The 20,491-nt window shown below is 38.9% G+C and overlaps 1 protein-coding gene across 1 annotated transcript; it reads left to right on the top strand.

Annotated features, from left to right (window-relative positions):
• Window positions 1-415: 415 nt before the first annotated feature.
• alas2 (aminolevulinate, delta-, synthase 2) lies at window positions 416-8,848 on the top strand. The gene is made up of 10 exons (XM_033969575.2): window positions 416-543; window positions 2,229-2,601; window positions 2,778-2,873; window positions 3,159-3,381; window positions 4,686-4,870; window positions 5,098-5,277; window positions 5,634-5,798; window positions 6,721-6,989; window positions 7,599-7,761; window positions 8,432-8,848. Exons 2-10 carry the CDS (start codon window positions 2,253-2,255, stop codon window positions 8,593-8,595), a joined length of 1,794 nt encoding a protein of 597 aa, XP_033825466.1. The 5' UTR covers window positions 416-543; window positions 2,229-2,252; the 3' UTR covers window positions 8,596-8,848.
• Window positions 8,849-20,491: the final 11,643 nt, after the last annotated feature.

Here is a 20,491-nt window from a genome sequence, read left to right as displayed (position 1 = left end):
TTTGCTTAACACCTGCCACACTAACTCTGCGGTTATCCTCTAACATATGTAGAGTATGTAAGCCAGAAGTTTACATACTCTATATAAAAAGACATATTTATTCATTTATTGCAATATGTTATATCCACATGATTTGTTTTTTATTATAATAAACAAAGTCTGTCTGTGAGTCAAGTGAGTTGTATAAGTACTTGCCCAGTCCCCACCTAAGCCCACTGTTTTTCTGTACCTGGAGAAGACACTCCACTTAACACTCTACTTCAGTCACAAAGCTGGTTACGACAGGAAACTGCCAAATAACAATAGGGCTCATTCACTGTGGCAACCTAGAAATGAGTAACCGAGGAACAAATTGGGAGGAGAAATCTCAAGTAAATGTGCTGTGAATGCAACACGTGTGCATTTTGTATATTTTCAGGGAGGCCCCGTAAAGCAGAGGAAGGGAGTGGTTACATCATCTGCCCATTTGATAAACTCGCCTCTCTCTCCTCCTCCTTCAAACCATCAGCTGTCCAAGCGTTCGTCCTCAGTGCAGGTCAACAGGTGAGGCTATTTTAACTCATTTTGTGTTTTTCTGAATGTATTATGAATTTATACCAGTGTTGTACCGATAGAAGTGTTGGTATATGACACAAACCTCTGATGATTGTTTGTAAATTTAAGCTTTTTTTTGTTTTGGAGTCCACCGGTCCATCGACTGATTTTTAAAAAATTGTCTTTAATAGTGTTGTCACAATACTGAAATTTAAAACTCAATTTTTATGTTAAGGAAAAGGCTTGATCCTCGATATCAATTTAGATACCACAATGATTGAAAAAAACACTTAGACAATAGAATATAATTTTCAGCACAAAATAATAGTGCTTTCTTTAAGTTACTGTGTGCTTCCATACCGGTGTAGATAACGTTCAAGATTAAAACTGTTTAAGAAAGGTCAAACTTTGTCATGTTTATAGTATTTAGTATATAGTATATATATATATGAAATTGTTCATCACATCTTATTTCACATAGTATGTATTTTTAAACTTCTAACTTTTAGACTTAGCTTGACCTTATTTCCTTGTCTCTTCTCCTCTGAATGTAAACACAAAGACTCTACTATCTTGCTCAGAAAAATGTACAGATAATATATTTTTGACCAAGTAATGTGGTTTAAGCCACCAGTTTGGTCGATAGCATCTCAAAACCGAAACCCACAAATCCCCAGAAATCCCTTATCACTAAAACACCAGATGGTAAAGTGACATATATACTATCTACTACAAAATTAGAATATTTACCAGTAGATACATTAGGTTTTAGTTATATTTTATCCACTGGATAATGAGATATTTACTAGTGTGAATGAAGTAGTTAAATTATATATTATTATTACATAGTTTTGTATATCTGGCATATTCGGAGCTGGGCTTGGAATTACGTCATATCAGTTGACTTGGTGGTCTGCTAATGATGATAGTGTTTGGTCAAGGGCCGCACCCCAAAGGAGGTACTTATCAGTTTTGAGAGACAGTCACTTTGAATTATCTGGTATTACTTCATCATTTTCTGACTCATTTATGATAGAGTTGTAGGCTATACTTTCATCATGCCTATTATATTCTAAATAGTTGTCAATTAGTAATAATAATAATAATAATAATAATAATAATAATAATAATAATAATAATAATAATAATAAATTTTATTTGTATTGCACTTTACATTTCAAAGAAATCTCAGAGTGCTACACAATTAGTGATATATTTGTTTTAGCATTTTGCCCTTAATTAGCTGGCTCCTCTTATGGTAAATCAAGGACACATGGTACAACTGAACAATTTGGGGAAAATATCTAATTGTGATTTTTTTCCGACAAGAAAATAGGATCCAGTTCAAAGTGTACATTTTAAAGAGAAGAATGGTCAGAAAGAATAAAATGTGAAATTAAACTAATACGAGACACACGTCAGGACATAGTGGTCTAAGCTACCAGGTTTGCTGTTTGTGGAGGAAATTATGTTACTTTGGTACATTACAAAAAATTTAGTAACTTCCTAATTGCTTCCCATGAAATTGCAATTTTGATTCAAGTTTGATTAATCATGCAGCCCTAACACATGGGGAGCAGGAATCGAAACACCAGTATTGCACGTTGTTATAGTGTTTGTTGTAATACTTATGCTTTATAAAAGTAAAACTCCCTTACAATAGTTATATTGACGTATCATTGTATTTCTTTCAGTGTAGGAACAGCTCTTGATCCAAAATGGCTGCCTTTCTCCATCACTGCCCTTTCCTGAAGTCGGCCCCTCAGCCTTTTCTGAGGAGAACTGGAGCTGCCCTCATGTCTATGGCCGACCAGTGCCCTATCATTACGCGTCAGATCAGTGTGAGCACGCTGGCCACTCTGGAGAAGCAATCTACAGAGTGTGGACCAGCCCAGAAGAGAGTCCTAGGTTTGAACCAGAGGAAAGTCCTAGGTCTGGACCAGAAAAGGACCATGGCTCAGACTGCGACTGAGGTGGCGGTCTCTGCATCCAAGGGTTGTCCGTTTGTGAGTTCTCAGATTGGTTTGGTCCGTGCCAGTCCTGAAGTGCAAGAAGATGTGCAGGAAGGTGAGATGAAGCAAAAATCTGTTGATTATTTTAATTTTTTTTTATTCAATATTTTACCAGGTAAGTCAATTGAGAACACCTTCTCATTTGCAGTGAACATCTGCATATGCAATAAGATCTTATTATTTATTTATTAGTTTTAAATAAATTGATTATTTTTACTTTTTGTTCCACAGGGAGGATGACGTCTCTTCTGAAAAGTATTAAAGAAACCATTTTACCGAATGCAGCTCAGAAAACTCCTATCACACACCTGCTTAAAGACAATATGGGTAAAATTTGATTACACAGAGGGAGTTCTGTGTTCTACATACACATCAGTCTCAGTCTCCATTCTTCAAAACCAAAGTCACTTTAAAATTAGATTATTCATTTTGTTGGAAGTTACGGTAGCCCCAACTTCTACTAACTGATATTTAAAGTGACATAAGTTGAGAGTATATATCAAGATATAACTTTCTTAATTTCACTGTGGGGAAATTCACTATATACTATAAACTGTATGTAATTGTAATGACCAATAGGAGTACAAACTTGATTTCAATTTTTTTCCCCAGTTGGCCCATGTTATGACTATGACCGTTTCTTTGTGGAGAAGATCAGTGAGAAGAAGCAGGACCACACATATAGGGTATTTAAGACAGTGAACCGCAGTGCCCTCTCCTTCCCATTCGCCCAGGACTTCTCTGTCGCCGGGCGAGAGGGGGCCGAGGTCTCCGTCTGGTGCAGCAACGACTACCTGGGAATGAGCCGTCACCCACGCGTCATCAAGTCCATCAGGTAGGATTAGGAAAGTGTACATCAGATGGATAGTGAAATATTTGCAAGATTTAGCCTACTTGACAATCAAGTTCTAAATACTTTCATAAACTTATTTGCAAATTGATTCATATTCTCATCAGTGTATACACTGCCATAACCAAGTATAGTGGTAATGTTTTATGGAGGACCTATGGAGGAAGTGAGAGAATAAGTTCTATATCAGGAGTCACCAACCTTTTTTAACCTGAGAGCTTTTTTATGGGCACTGAGTCATACGAAGGGCTACCAGTTTGAGACGCTCTTCTGAAATAACACATTTTCTCAGTTTGCCTTTAGTTGTACATTATTAATAATGATAAATGACAATCATCTATGTGAACACACTGATCACGTTGCAAGACACTGATCACATTAATGATTTCTCAGAATAATTATCAACAATGAGCAAGGAGGGAAACAGATATCAGTATTCAGCACTTTAACTTTACTAATCTTAGTAATTGTTAAATTTCCAGATGACACTTACATCACTACATCTCATAGGAAAAGTGTCCCATTTTCACTATCCATTGACAAACCTTTTTAACAAAACATAAATAATATACATTGCACCATGTTTCATAAAGTTATCAATTATGTAATGTTAAAGAAAAATAAGCTTATATATTTTTAAAGCCTGTTGTTTACTCAAAGCTTCGTTTAGCTCTGGGCTTGTTCTGCCCATAGTGCTCGTCCCCGTGGGGAGTGCGCGCCCCCGTGGGTAGTTAGTGTGGAGTTTTGTGAGACGTAGTGAAGTGTCCCTCCACATTGTGCTGCTTTGCCGTCACCACAGTCGCTCTGCAGATGAGAGACGCGCAGGTTTCTTTTACAGTTTTAAATGGTTGTGAAAGTGATCTCTTTATTTTCTACCATGTTTTGGAGTAAGAAACTGCATTCAGCGCATCCTCACAGCGCTCGCGAGCGGAGCACTGGTTTTGTCACGCGCACAATACTGACCTTTGAAGTGAGTAGGTCAAAGTTCACCTTAACTTATCTAAACTTCACGTATAATGAACATATGTTTAAGATATTGTCATTTTTAAATCTATATAAACGCAAGGGTGATAAAAAAAAAAAAAAACAACAGAATAAAATTAAACTTTAGATGCAGCTCATTAGTGAGTTGTGCCACTTTTAGAACCGGTCTGTGGGCGACTCATGTGGGGCTTGGGGGCGACATGGCGCCCGCGGGCACAGGGTTGGTGACCCCTGTTCTATATCTTCATTATTTACCTTGTTCACTTGTTGTCAGCCTATTTTAAAATCCCCTCTTCCCTCGTCAGTTCTGCCCTGGATAGACATGGTGCAGGGGCCGGTGGTACCAGGAACATCTCTGGAACCAGTAACTACCATGTAACATTGGAGAAAGAACTGGCAGAACTTCACCAGAAGAGTGGCGCACTCGTGTTCAGCTCCTGCTTTGTGGCCAATGACTCCACTCTGTTCACATTGGCCAAGATGCTTCCAGGTAACCTCTATGGGCAACAAAACTAATTCAAACAAAACCAGGTATAAAAAATTGTCAATTTTTCTATAAATCTCCTCTTTGGTATATTTCTAGGCCTCAATTTTTCTAACAGCTCTTATAATAACAATATATCACCCTATACTTAGCTTAGCTGACTTATCTTTGCAACTTCCATTGTCCTGATAGTGCATTCAATGTTCTCATGATGCGTTCACGGTCCCCTCCAGGCTGCGAGATCTACTCTGATGCAGGGAACCATGCCTCGATGATCCAGGGCATCCGGAACAGTGGAGCCAAGAGATTCATCTTCAGGCACAATGACAGCAAGCACCTGGAGGAGCTTCTGGAGAAGTCCGACCCAGCCACACCCAAGATAGTGGCATTTGAGACTGTGCACTCCATGGATGGTGTGTATGCTTTTCTTTCACTTGCACCTAAATAAATAGTTAAAATATAAATATTTATTTAGGTGGAAGTATATTTAAAGGTGGTCTATGTAACTCTGGTGGCTCCACTAGTTGCTTCTCTCCATAGAGATGCTATGGCATTGGAATGTCTCACTTATTTATGTCCGTGGAGATAAACAGGTTGAGCCATCAAGCTAATAATAATAAATTATCCACAGTTATAATTAATAAATGCAAGATAGCTAGATATGCTATACCATGGAACATTAAAGGCAAAAAGTTATGCATGTGGGAAATATGTCATACATGTTTTGCAATTTGCAATGCACTAATCCAGCTGTTTATGTTGTTTATAGGTGCGATCTGCCCCCTGGAGGAGCTGTGTGATGTTGCACACAGATATGGAGCTCTGACATTTGTGGATGAGGTCCACGCTGTGGGTTTATACGGAGCCCACGGAGCAGGGGTAGGAGAGAGGGACAATGTCATGCACAAGATCGACATTGTGTCTGGAACTTTGGGTGAGTTTAGCTGAATATGCGTTTTTTATTACTTCATAAATAAATGGTTAAAAGTAAAAGTGTAATATTCACACATAGGGAGCCAAATATATGAATATATATATATATATATATATATATATATATATATATATATATATATATATATATATAGATATAGATATAGATATAGATATAGATATAGATAGATAGATAGATATAGATATATATATATATATATATATATATATATATATATATATATATATATATATATATATATATATATATAGATAGATAGATAGATAGATAGATAGATATAGATATATATAGATATATATAGATATGTATATATATATTCTCGTTTCTCGCTGAGTGCAGGTCAGATCAGGTCACAGTCTTATCAGCTCAGCAGCGTGTGGAGCTGTAGATAAAACTTTCATCGACACAGACACAGGTCAACCCCGTTTATATGTTCAATGTAATGTTATATAAACAAATATAAAGTAGATTAAGTAAACCTAATCCTTGTTACAAAGACCAGTGATGGCAGATATCATTTTGGGCTCCAGCTAACAATTATTTTAGTAACTGACTAGTCAGCAATGTTTTTTCTGTTAATAATAAAACATCTTTTGACATATGTACTTTGTGTAGTCCATTTATCACTATTACAATTATAAAACAAACAATTACAAATACTGAATACATTTGCCTCAAATCTGTATAAAAAAATATATATATACACTGATACAGATTATGCTTGGACACAATATTTAAGTGATTTGCAAGCTTTTGATTGACTGCTGCTATACAACAATTAACATTTTTGTTGTTTTGTATTATACAAAAGAATGGATAGTGTATGTTGAGTACTTATTTTACCAAGTAATTTTGTACATTTGAAAACAAACAAGCGATTACTACTTTATTTCCTTCACAGGTAAGGCCTTTGGTTGTGTAGGAGGTTACATAGCCAGCAGCGCTGCCCTGGTCGACACAGTTCGTTCCTACGCAGCAGGGTTTATTTTCACCACTGCGCTTCCCCCCATGGTCCTGGCGGGGGCACTGGAGTCGGTGCGAGTCCTCAAAAGCGCAGAGGGACAGGCTTTACGCAGAGCCCACCAGAGGAACGTCAAACACATGAGACAGCTGCTGATGGACCGGGGGCTGCCTGTAGTCAACTGCCCCAGCCACATCATCCCCATTCGGGTAAGAGGGGCTGGAAACACTGGGGTCCATGTGGAAGTGTGGATGAAGGACAATAGAGGAAAAAGTGATGATAATAAGAGAGAGCAGGGCAATTCAGACTACTTCTAGGTTCATTCCATGCTCCAGTAACTACTTAGTATTGTTGCGCTGCTGGGCAAAACACTTGACTATCTGTGCCTCCAGTTTCTGTGTATATAATTAGATGGATGTGTATGTGGGCAATATTCCAGTGATGAAAATATTTATTATTGGATCAACAAGTAATTCATCTAATAGTTTCAGGTATGAACAGGTCATGGTTAGGGTTTAAGTTAAGGTTAGGCAAGTAGTGACGAGGATTAAGGTTAGGATAAGGCTCCAGAGAAATTAAAATAAATATTAGTAAGTATTTTGTCCCCATGAAGCATGGAAAACCATCGTCCATGTGTATGCTGGCATGAATGTCCCTACCAAAATAATGAAAACACTAATAACCATTGCTGCACAATGTGAGAGATATATCATTTATTAAAGTTAAAGTTTATGTAAGTTATTCAAAAATATTTTATAGCTAACAATGTATTTACATATTATTGCACCCTTTGTTATGACTAATTGTTCTGCTTGTAGGTTGGAAATGCAGAGCTAAACACCAAAGTGTGTGACACTCTTCTGGAGAAATACAATATCTATGTCCAGGCCATAAACTACCCTACAGTTCCCCGAGGAGAGGAGCTGCTGAGGCTGGCCCCGTCCCCCCACCACCATCCTGACATGATGGACTACTTTGTCGGTGAGTTATCAAACACTTAATAAAACTTAACACAGCTTTACTTATTCGTGAGGAAAATGCTTTGTTTGTAGCAATTGTAATCATATGAAACAATAGGGCAGAGCAATTAATCCAATTTTAATCAAGACTGTGATTCAGTAATTTCTAAACATCAATGATCACAGAGGCTATAGCCAATCTGCCGTCGCATGCTTTGTGGAGCAGAGCTACATCAGAAGCCTTATTAATCTTCAGAATTTTTAAAATATAAAAAATAATGTTTAAAAAGTGATAGAAAAGTATATATTTAATGTATAATATACAAATATACTGTATATACTGTACTGGCAGATTGTTTACTATATATTTAAGCAAATGCAAATATTAAGTAGCAATAGAAGCTAAAAATAGTAGTAGTAGTATACTACTACTAGTACGTTGTAGAAGAATGACTCAATTCACCATATCCAATATTGATTTGTACAACTTTACAGATATTTTAGCAGTAGTTGTGGTAATACTGTTGTATTTGTAGTCCGCACAAGATTATTTTAACAAAATGTATACTGTTTATTTTGTTTTAAAATCAAAATCCCATTACATTTTTACATTTTTAAAGTAGCATTACTTTATTTTACGATAGATTTCTATTTACCATGAACATCACATTATTCCCATCTTTCCCATATAGACAAACTTGTGGAGGTGTGGCAGGAGGCTGGTCTGGTACTGAACAACCCAAACTTAGCAGCATGCACCTTTTGTAACCGCCCGCTGCATTTCGACCTCATGAGCGAATGGGAAAAGTCCTACTTCGGAAACATGGAGCCTCAATACATCACTGTGTTAGCCTAAGATACTAAATCATATATTTCCTAAAGATTTATTTAAAAATGTGCTGGTGCCTTACAAGTGGACATTATTCTGTACATTGTTTGTTAATATATTATTTATTATAATGAATCAATATAAAGTAAAAAGTGCCTTTCAATGGTACAGACAAATCCTGCACTAGGCACTTTCTCTCCATTTAAGAGTGAAGAAATAAAAGGTTTGTAAAAAGTTGTAAGTTGGTGGTGTGGGCTATCAAATAAAGCTTGGAACAATTACTCACAAGTGTACTCAATTGTCACTGCATGTGTAATATAGGATTAATTATAATAAATCAAAAATAATAATTAAAATAATACATAGTTGTTTAAATTTGTCAGTTCAGACAAGGGATGGCAATATCCAAAATGTATAAATTATGGAAGTCTAAACTATGGAGAAAAATAATAATAATAATAAATGTGGATCTTGAAGTATATCCATGCGCCTGCTGGTTAATCGTGTAGGCAGACCAATCACTGAGCAGCACTGAGGTTTTTGTGGAAGTCAAAGGCCAAGCACCCAAGCAAACCAAAACAAACATGTCTGTGTAATCTCTCAATAGTCCAGGTCTGATCCATAGTAAAAGCAGTGAGTGCTAGTCACTCAGCCACTATGCTGCTACTATTTATATTATAGACATTTTAGTTAATTAATTAAACAGTAAATCAGAAATGTCTTGGTTTAAGTCTAGGGTGAAGACGTTTCGATGCTCATCCAAGCCTGAAGAAGCAGCTTGGATGAACAGCAAAATGTCTCCTACAACTTTTTGTCCAGTTGACAGATTTAACTAACGGTTTGTTTTTACCAAAACAAACATGGCAACACTGACAGATGTACTTCAGCCTGTTTTAGCATCAATGCAAACTATTTTGTTTGTGAAAAACAGAATGTAAGGGCTTTTTTGTATTTGTGAATAGCGACGATGTCTGTGGTTTTCTCTCAGCTGGATGTAACAAAAGTTCGACTCATCAGATTCAAATAACCGTGATGATGTTCCTCATTTTATGAACGCTTTCAGTGTGAGTCATCCCAGATTTATAATGTGTAGAATTCAATTTAGAGTGTTACACATATCAATCTGGATGTGAACCAGGTTTATATCCATGATCCATGGTGAAAATTAAGATTCAAAACAAGATGATATCAATCTTTTGAATGGTGACAAGTCCTCAAAATGTCGGCTACAAACAGGAAGCTGAAACCCATGAATATATCAGAATAGAATGAAATCCTAATTCACATTACATGGACTGGCCACTTCTCTTTTCACCCTAGTCCTCAGTCTCCTTAGCTCTGCGTTCTCACTGTCCACTGCTAACCCACATTCTACCAGTGTCCAAGCCTTGTCCAACTGCTGCTCCCCATAGTGCTGCAGTGCCCCCTTCAGGAAGCACTCCGCTGCTTTGCTCCTGCCTAAACCGGACTCTATACACCCAACTGCCTGGTCCCGGTGAAGTCTAAGGGCTTTGGTGAAGTCCTCTAAAGCCGGAGCTTCTTTTAAACTTAGCACCAAACTCCTACCCCGTCTACACAAATCCTCCGATTGAATTTTGAGCTCGTCTTCACTGCATGGGGCGCTGCTGTGGCGGAGGATGATGTGGCTCAGGTCGGAGATGGCGTGGTCGTGCAGTCCCAGTTGTGCCAAGCATGCAGCACGTTGGCGGAGGTACTGGAGTTTGTGGTTACCTACGGCTTGGACAGAGACAGTGAGGAGGGATAGGGCCTGGTCCCACTGGCCGCAGGAGGACACTCTGCTGGCTTCTGCTGCTCCTGCCTGAGGGGAGAAATAACTGTTAAAGGTACTCTGTGGAACTTTTCTGGTGGAGGGCTTGCTATCTGTTTGTCACCATAGGGATGTTTTTTTAGTTTTTAGGGTTTTTTTGCCTGGAACGTTCTAAATGATACATTTTTCCATGGAGGCAAGCAGGTGACACAGCCTGGCCAGTTTTTCACGGTACTTTTGTGCAATAAAAGACTTGCAATTGAAACATATGCACGATGGATATTTAATGCTATAGTGTGGAAAATTACAAGCAGAACAATAACATCTCCACGAGGCAAGTAGATGACATACCTATTAGAAAAGTTGCATAGTGCACCTTTAACAAAACTGGGTATAATGATGATCCACAGGTAAACAGTTTTTGGTCTGTTTTGGTTTGTTTTTTAGACTTAATTCTGGTTCAAGCCTAGTTTATGGACCTTTTGTAACTTCTTTGTTTGTTTACTGGACAGACTTGAACATGAATGTATTACCACTATTCAATTCAGCCTGCAATTTCAGATTCCAATTTGCCTTTGTCTTAATTTTTTGAATGACTGTTGCTATATTTGCTTATTAAAGCAGGTTGTATTAATTATGATTATAATAGTTGATTGTTTTACCTGTGCAGTCCGTCTCCTCTGGTTGGTGGGTATTAGTTGCAGTAGAAACTCCAGCACCTCCATGTGTTTGTCTGTGAGTTTACTGAGTCGGAGGGCAGCCCTGCAGTACTGCTGTTCCCAGGCCTCCACCACCCCAAGCCTGCCTTGAGCTACAGCGTCTCTAGGCTCCTGTCCGAAAACCTGCACCAATTGAGCAGCAGCTGTCTTTACATCACCTAAAACAGTAAAATACAGTAATATCGAAGTGCCTTGCCCAAGGACACAATAACATAAACACAATGACATAAATTACACAGTATAAACTATGTGGTTGAACAAATAAGTATAAACTGATTTTGTTTATTTTATACAGTCCTTTTGTAGAGCTGGGTGATATGAAATTGATGACAGTTTTTCTTCATCTTGACTGATCATTATTTTCTATTTAATTTCATTATGTCTTACTAAAAACTGATAAAAAAAATACTTATTATCATATTAACTTCTTGAACATAAACAGCACACCTTTAAATGGAAAAGTGTACTATGTAACTTTTCTGGTGGAGTCTGCTACCTGCTATTCTCCATCGAGATGTTATTGCTTGAATCTTTCACAGTATGGTTTTTAACTTCCCTGTTTGGAGATAAGAAGGTGATGCCACTATGCCAAGCTACAGGCCAAATCTGTGGAGACGTGACCCTGCCCTCCCAACACAGGCGGAGGATTGGCTGAGGACTCTTTAATTAACCCAATCATATCATTACTCCTTAATTAGCACCCACCTTTAGCTAACAGTAAATCCAGGTAAAGCAGATGCCATCTTGGATCTCTAGTCTCCGTCTTCAGCAGAGTTGCACACACCATACTCTCTTCTCGCAATTGTTCCTCTGGTACTGGGACACCATTACAGGACAGACTATGGGACATTTTACGGAGGCAGAACTCGTGCAGCCAGTCACACACCAGCTTGCGTGCCTTGTCCTTCAGAGAGAGGATGTCTTTGCTTACTTCGTCAGGGCAGATCAGCAGAGCAGCCAACAGGTCCTGAGTGCACTCCTGAGAGAAAGGGGAGAGAGGGTGGAGGAATACAATAATACAGAGATTTTACATGATACTTTTCAAACTAGAAGCCAAGCCTAAACCAAGTCTTAATTAATTCATTCATTCATTAAAATGTCTATAATTTAAATCGTAGCAGCATAGTGGCTGAGTGACTAGACCAAGCCTAGCTCATTAGGCACACCCACTGCTCCTGACAGGTTGCCCCCAACACTATCAAAGGATGTGTCAAATGCAGAGGACAAATTCCCCTACAGGGACAATGAAGAGTGCCTTAATCTTAACATTCATTGCTACTGGGACCATGTTGATGCTGAAATTACAAGATGTCCTACCTGATTCCTACTGTCACCTATTACTGTCAGCCAATCCGCCAAGCAGAAGCCTCTCCATGGACACAAGATAGTGGAAAAAGTTACTTAGTACACCTTTAAATCATCTTTCACGCTAACCCAATTGCAGCAGCAGAACTACTGACCATCTCAGCCTCTACCTCTCCTTACTATCACTACCAGTGTCTAGTCCCCAGAGAAGATATTGCCACTGACAAATCTATCACGCTCTATTGTCATTTCATTAGCACATCAAAATCAAAGTATCTCTAGGCCAAAATATATTGTACCTTTTGTTGGTTGAGCATGAGATAGGTGAAGCCTCTGCCACACAGCGCTTGGACATGTTTGGGCTTATCTTTTAAAATGGAACTGAAGTCGTAGATGGCTGTTTTTCTTTGGCCCAAAAAGGCATAACACCGGGCTCTCTCAAGCAGTGATTCAGAAGCATCTCCACCTACAAACACAACACATTACAACAGGACCAATGATACCAATTCATTCAGCTAAAACATTAACTGACAGGAGACCATATGTTGACAATAACAGCAATAGTTTTCATTAAGTATATTACTAACCAGACGCCATGATGCTAATGGACAGATAGGCCACTGCCTCTCTCATGGTGCTCTCGTCTCTCAAGCCCTCTAAGATTCGTTTGGCCACAAAATGACAGTGTTTCTGCAGCTGTGACCGGTCTTTCTTATGAGCCACAGCCAGCAGGGGGCGTAAGCAGCTTGTATCGCCACACTGGATCAGTTTTTTCAACAACTGAAGTAGACATGAAGAAAAATATGCACCAATAGAATTACCATAATGTTACCCTTAACAAGTGCAACTGAACCATGGCACAGTACAAGTTTAGTTTATGAAAAAGATTTGTATTATATTTATCTCTGGGGTCACTGCAGTACATTATGTTATGGATTATTAGAAGCAAACACAAGTCAAACAGATTTGCTCATGAGCAGACTTTTTTATAAGTAAAATCAACACCAGGAGCCTTCAAAATAAAAAAAATACCTCTGCCATGGCACTGATCTTATCTCACAAAAAGAAATATTGCAGGGTATTTAATGTACCATAACCCTAAATATTTAACAATCTTACTAACATAGTTTATTTTATTAAGTTAATTCTATCTCTTTGTGTTCTGCATTCTTTGGTCTGCATCTCAAATTACAAAATTTCAATTGATTACCGGTAGTATATGATAAAAGTTCAAAGTAAGTGACATGCATTGTACATTTTTTGTCAGACCTGATTGGTATCATATAGAAAGCCCCTATGCAGTTGGAGCAGAGCCAGTCGAGCCAGGACCAGGGCTCTGGGGGAGTTGGGCCCGATGGACAGCAGCAGACGGTAGGCCTCCTCCACTCGCCCGAGCTGGTACAGGGAGTCTGCACTGAGGATTTGAGGCCCGTCTGAATCAGGCTGCAGCTCAGAGAGGAGAGAGGCCAGACACTGCACACCTGCAGGTGTACTGGGATAGGGACACAAGTGTTAAAGCTTAAACGCCTCTACTGCAGTTTCAATTAAAATTGGACTAGGTTAGGTACCAATCAAATACCAGTAATAAATAATACCTGGTCTTTGACAATAGCTGGAAATTAAAACCAGTATGAGATTTTTGGACTTGAAAATGCCAAGAGATTTTACATTGCACTTATTTAAATAATTCTTTATATTTATTTTTACACAGGGTTAGCATTGCATTTAATATCATAACTTTTTTCAATGCCAAAGAGGTATCATTTAAAGCAACACCATGTAACTTTCTGGAGGTAGCACGTAACCACCACTGAATAGAAAGTGAAAAATATAATCGGAACATTCTTCCTGAAGATAAGTTTTATGCCATACTTTGGAAAATTATAGCCAAAGGAAAAACATTTCCATGAAAACAAGCAGGAGTTTGTAGAGATGCAAGTCTGCTCAGTGTAAGTATGGACATTTAAGGTATTTTCTAGCAGTGCAGCACTACATAAAACTGGTACCTTGATTTACTAATGCTAAGATAAATAACACATGCCCACCAGTGGGGTGCAGATGTATGGAATGCGTGGGGAGCTTATGAGGACGCCGCGCAGACCAGAAGAAGGTACAAACACACACACGCATGCGCACACGCACACACACATACATTGAGAGACACTAAAAAACGTTGCTTCATTATTCACTTTACCTTTGTGGAACTCATTAAAACCCTTCTGACTTTATGTTTCAGACACTTGGTCCTCTTTGAAGTTTACACCAGAAACGAACATTCTTATAGACGTATATTTTTCTATGTTTTTCAGTGCAACAAAAACAACCAAAATGGAAAAAACATGCTTTTATTTTTAATCTTTTTTTTCTGGCAAAAAAAAGGTAAATGGTGGGGCTTTAACATCACTCTCCTACCTCAATTTGCATTGCACAATTATTCTGATATAACTGTAACATTTGACTTCAGCTCCTTCAGATCCTGGACATATTTCATAGTATATCCTCTCTTGAAAGTGCTGTTTTAGAGGGGTTTGCAGATCTGTCATATGCATAATAGTAAGAGTAAAGATATGGATAGAAGGAGTTTCGAAATTCTGGATGACAAAAAAGGAACTGTATGCATTTGTGAAACACATAAAGTTATGTGGTGTGATAAAGTGATAAACAATTCACTGTTGCACCCCCTAAAGGACTGATATGTACTAAACTTACCCTGACCTGTGCTTGTTCTTCTTGCTTGCATCCTCCTCTTCCTCCTTTTGCTTCTCCTCACTGACACAAGATGGTGACCGCTCCATCCTAGTTGCCTCCAGCATCACTCTCCCTTGCTCCAGCAGCACAGTGACCAACAGTCCTCTGTAGTTCCATGGCACTAGACTTCTAACACACAGCGCTGTCTCTTGAGGATGCAACCTACAGGCCGTCATGTAGTCTAACGCGGTCAGGTAGTTCAGTCCGCCAATCATTCTCAACAACCCTCTTCCACATAACGCCCTGACACAGCTGGACGGGTGAGGTGTGCTGTGTTCTATCACTGCCTGAAAATCCTCCAGAGCTCCTTTATGGTTGTCCGAAAAAAATCTGGCGTAACCTCGTAAGACTTGGACGGTGTTTTGGTAGCTTTGTTGCCCCTGTGCACTAGCAAGTTGGCTACAAATTGACAACGCTTCCTTGTGTTCTCCACGAAGTAAAAGACAATCAGCTAGGCGTACTCTTAACTCTCTTCCACCTCCGTCTGGTTCCAGGTGGCACAAAGTTCGTAGATTGCTTATAGCCAGGTCTAGCAGCTCCACTCCTTCTGAGGATCTTAAATCTTGTCTTAAAAGCACGCGTTCTTTAAAGTCGGATAGTCCTCTTTCAGCTTGTTGTTGTAGGTGGCTTCGAGTTGCCATTCCAGTCCCCTGCTCAGTGAAAAACGTTTGAAAATAGTTTCTAGCAGTCGCAGGGTGGATTTTGAACGCTTCACCTAAATCTCTACATCCATCTTGGACTCTTCCCACAACGGAAAAGCAGGCAGCCGCTCGACCAGTCAGGAGTCTTGCAACTATTTCTAATGAATTGTCAGAAGTTTTTTGATCTATGATAGCTGTGTATGCATCAATACTCTCTACACATTTTCCAACAAAGAATAAATGTTGCGCTTTAAGTTCCTGCAACTCCAAATTATTTAGTGATAATGCTAATGCAAACTCAATACCTGCCATTGCCAATTCAATCTCTAGATGTTTGTTTTCTTCTGCTAACTTAGCTTTAGATATCAAAGAAAGGTGTCTTTGCGATATATTGTCTTTAAAAGCACTGACTATTTTATCCAAATGTTGACCCTGTCTGCTTTTAACTAATTGCACAGTTTCCATTTTGTTTTTATGATATGCTTTGAGGTACAACTTTAACCCTGTGACAGCATGGCATTCGGAAAACAAGCAAGCTAACGCACGGGTTAGCTCCAAAACTAAAATTGTTTGACCCTCCGGAGGCTTGTTTCTCTTGCCTTCAAGTATAGAGGTACAACGAGCAAATATTTCTTCACAACTATGCCCGCCGTTTAGAAGCAAAGACTCCATTTTGAAAATGGTAGCCGAAATATTATTTGGGCAAAGTGTGGACAAAAACACGGCGACTAAACCTTTACTGAATCTTTCAGGGTCACTATGGCCATCCAGCCAATTTTCCAAAGTAGAAATAATGACTTGTAGGTTGGATAGTTTTCTCATATGGGACACAGTGGGTCCAGCGTGAGTCCTGAAAGCAGACATGTAAAGAGCTGATGCTTTATCAAGTTCCCCAGCTGCTAAAAAACGGTCTGCCTCTTCACAGAGCTCAGAAAAATGGCTGCCAGGATGAGAAGGTGAGGTCATGGTCAACTGACGGCATAGGCAGACCTGCAAAAAGAAAACAAAAATTGTGAAAATTTAAATAGAAATGTAATATTTTAATTAGAGTCAGAGAGAACAGGCATGGTCCCTTGTACTTTTAAAAAATTAATTTCTTTTTGTCCACCATCTGATAATCAGGAACTATCAAGCTCATGGACATGTAAAACATTAATGGAAAGCTGTAACCCACGTATTTTCAGCCAAATAAACCATTCTGAAAAGAATCAGGACCAGTTTGTACTCCAAACCCACAAATAAAAAATAAATCTAAAATTCACAACATTTTAATAGGATTTTTATATAAATTCCCCACAGACTTTTCTACCTAATGTAGCATTACAGATTGACCTATGAAACTGTGAGAAGCACCGCTTCACCATTGTCATGACTTCACTGTTGCTGTCCCAACTCCCATCACACCAGACCTAGATTCTATCCTGAAGATTTATGGCTGCACATTCAAACAGGCAACGACACAGTAGTTTGAAATTTGGATTAAACTTTGGAATTAACTCTTCTTAAAGAACTACTAAATTTTTCCTACAATGAAATAATTCGCAAGCTGAAGTAATTCAGAAGAATTTGCCATAACTGAAAGACTTCACAGTTAAAGGACAAATGTCATGAGATTAAACACTCAGTCAATGAATGACTTTCTCCAGAGAAAGAAGAGGAACAGTGTAAACTTTTCATGCTGTAAATCTTGAATTGATCTGTAATGTTTTGTATATATATTTTTATTAGTGTAAAACTGGTTCATACATTGCACATGTGATCAGTGGAAGTTTCAGGACTTTCCCCTTCCTCATGTTAACTCACTACTCATGAGTTCATTGGTTAACTCTCCTGCCGTCCTGAAAAAGGATGGTCTTTTAACAAGAAACACTGGCCATCTTTTTATTCTGTGACTGTTGCTGCTGAGACTTTATGGATATCAACCAGAAAAGCGTCCTTCCCTCCTTTCTCAACACTGGAAGAGAGACTGTGAGCATAGACCTCTAGATCGCTGCCCTGCGAACAGGTCAGAATCAGATCTGTGGAAAGGAGACCATGCTCAAAGTAAGAACTGATGTTCTGGAAGTATTTTTGAGTAAGCTAGTTTTCTTCTTAGCGTGGAAATTTGCAGTCACAACAATAATACAATCTCCATGGAAACCCTCTACCAGAAAAGTTACTCTGTGCACCTTTAACAATACTAACTTAAAAATGCTTGTTCTAGGCCCTAAAAGTCTCACACTTACTACAAGTGCAAAGAAGAGGGTTACATTTGCAAACGAAACTAATACTGTTTAGGCCTGTTAAGTCAGAGGTAGTGCCTGCTCCAGAGCACAGTGCCTACTCTGCCTTTCACTACGCACCCACCTGCAGCTGCTGTGGAGGTCAGGCCCTGCTTTAGACCGCATAAACACTGAAAAAGCCCTTGACTTCAGAATCGTAGATAGCGTCCTCGGCCACGCTCGATGTCACTTTATTTTGGCGAACACAAACGCAGCGCGGGCCCCTTTCACGTAACTCAATGCCTTTGGTGCGCCGTCTCCAGGGCAACAGGTGTCCTGCGTGAAGCCTGCAACAAACAGACTGCTCATCCATGTAGGCTTAAACATGTAGGCTCCAACATGTAGGCTCAAACATGTAGGCCCCAACATGTAGGCTCAAACATGTAGGCCCCAACATGTAGGCTTAAACATGTAGGCTTAAACATGTAGACTCAACCATGTAGGCTCCAACATGTAGGCTCAACCATGTAGGCTCCAACATGTACGCTCAAACATGTAGACTCAACCATGTAGGCTCCAACATGTAGACTCAAACATGTAGGCTTAAACATGTAGCCTCAACCATGTAGGCTCCAACATGTAGGCTCAACCATGTAGGCTCCAACATGTACGCTCAAACATGTAGACTCAACCATGTAGGCTCCAACATGTAGACTCAAACATGTAGGCTTAAACATGTAGCCTCAACCATGTAGGCTCCAACATGTACGCTCAAACATGTAGGCTCCAACATGTACGCTCAAACATGTAGGCTCCAACATGTATGCTCCAACATGTAGGCTCCAACATGTAGGCTTAAAACATGTAGGCTTAAACATGTAGACTCAACCATGTAGGCTCCAACATGTAGACTCAAACATGTAGGCTTAAACATGTAGCCTCAACCATGTAGGCTCCAACATGTACGCTCAAACATGTAGGCTCCAACATGTAGGCTTGTTTTCACAATAATTAAAACAGAAAAAGTCTTAACAAAATAATAAACATTTATTTTGGATAAAAATTACAGTAACTCAAAGTGTACATCATGTTAGAAAATACAGTCTTAAAAGTCTAAGCAGACCAATATTTAAACCCTCAAAATGAGATACTATCAGCACACACCAGGAAATGGTCTGATCAGACAGGCTATGTGGTGGCAAAAGTTTCTTTGTGTGGGGATTTACAGCTTTTTCCTCAGAACTGACCCTGAGTGCAGACCAAAACAAGTAACTTTAAGAAACATATCCGCATACAACACACATCGATATATGAAATAACTGCTGCCTTCTGATAAGAGCACCATTTATGTACAACTATGGTCACATGCACCACCAAACCCACATTAGTCTGTTTGATTCACCTGCAGCCTACAGCACAACCACAAAATTTAAAGTAAAGGTACAACTACTTTAAATATTGATAACACTCGAGTAGAAGTAGTCAAAACAACAAAATAACCGCACCATACAGGAACCACTACTAATATTTACTACAGGAATCATTACTAATGCTTCTACTGCCTCTAGTACCACTATGCGCTTCCCAGCTTGTCATATAAAACATAACAAAAATATGTGTTCAATGTATCAGATATTAAACATCCTATTGTATATAACAGAATCCAAATAGTTCATTAATTGGTAATTGTTCTCTTTATATCAATGACAATATGCTGTGGTTCAGTTGTGAAATTTAGTAGTCACTTTGACACAGTGCCGGTCCTATAGACTTAACCTTAAGTCAAGACACAGTAATGACAACAGCTGCCATGATTAGAATTGCACTAAATTTACATTTAGAACCATCATGTACAACTTCTTTTATAAAAGCATGCATACAGAGGCTTGGCTATCCGGAGAAAACCTGTCAGGCATTTTATTGTGGAGGCAAATATAGACAAGATAGAAAAGGGCACTTGTGGGGCAAAAGGCAAGAAGTGCCCCCCTATAGCCACCCCTCTGCACATGCCTGCACAGAGGTTGGCACTTAAAGCACTTGAGAGGTGAAACTCATAAGGCTGAGCCCAAGTCCTCTAGCCTGAACCTCAGGTCGAGTCACAGGTCACTCAAGTCCAAAGTCTATATTTATATGCATACCAAACATGTGATCATTATCTGATTTTTGATGTGAGCAATCTGATTCCTTTCTCATTATCCACATCTGTGCAGGTTTGACAAGAAAAATTATGCAAAAAAGTGCATGTAAACACACATCAAAAACGGATCAAATTATTGATTATTCATTCTGATTTTTACTAGCCATGTAGATGTAGCCAGTAGAAATGACTTGAAAAATAAGTTATATGTCAGACTCTAGGACTTGAAGACTACACTACTAGAGTACTACATTACTACAGTACTACTACTCTGATGTACATCCTCCTTTCAAACCTCCTTTTTTGCGTCTGCTAGCAAATTATCATCTGATCCTAAGATGCTGTAAGAGACATCATATGATAATCTTCATGAATGCTTTCTGAAGAAGTAACATTAGCTGGAT

Source organism: Periophthalmus magnuspinnatus, chromosome 7, assembly GCF_009829125.3.
Source record: "Periophthalmus magnuspinnatus isolate fPerMag1 chromosome 7, fPerMag1.2.pri, whole genome shotgun sequence".
Lineage (NCBI taxonomy): Eukaryota > Metazoa > Chordata > Actinopteri > Gobiiformes > Gobiidae > Periophthalmus > Periophthalmus magnuspinnatus.
The sequence above is the reverse complement of the archived record's forward strand: the minus strand, read 5'-3'. Positions and strand labels throughout refer to the sequence as shown.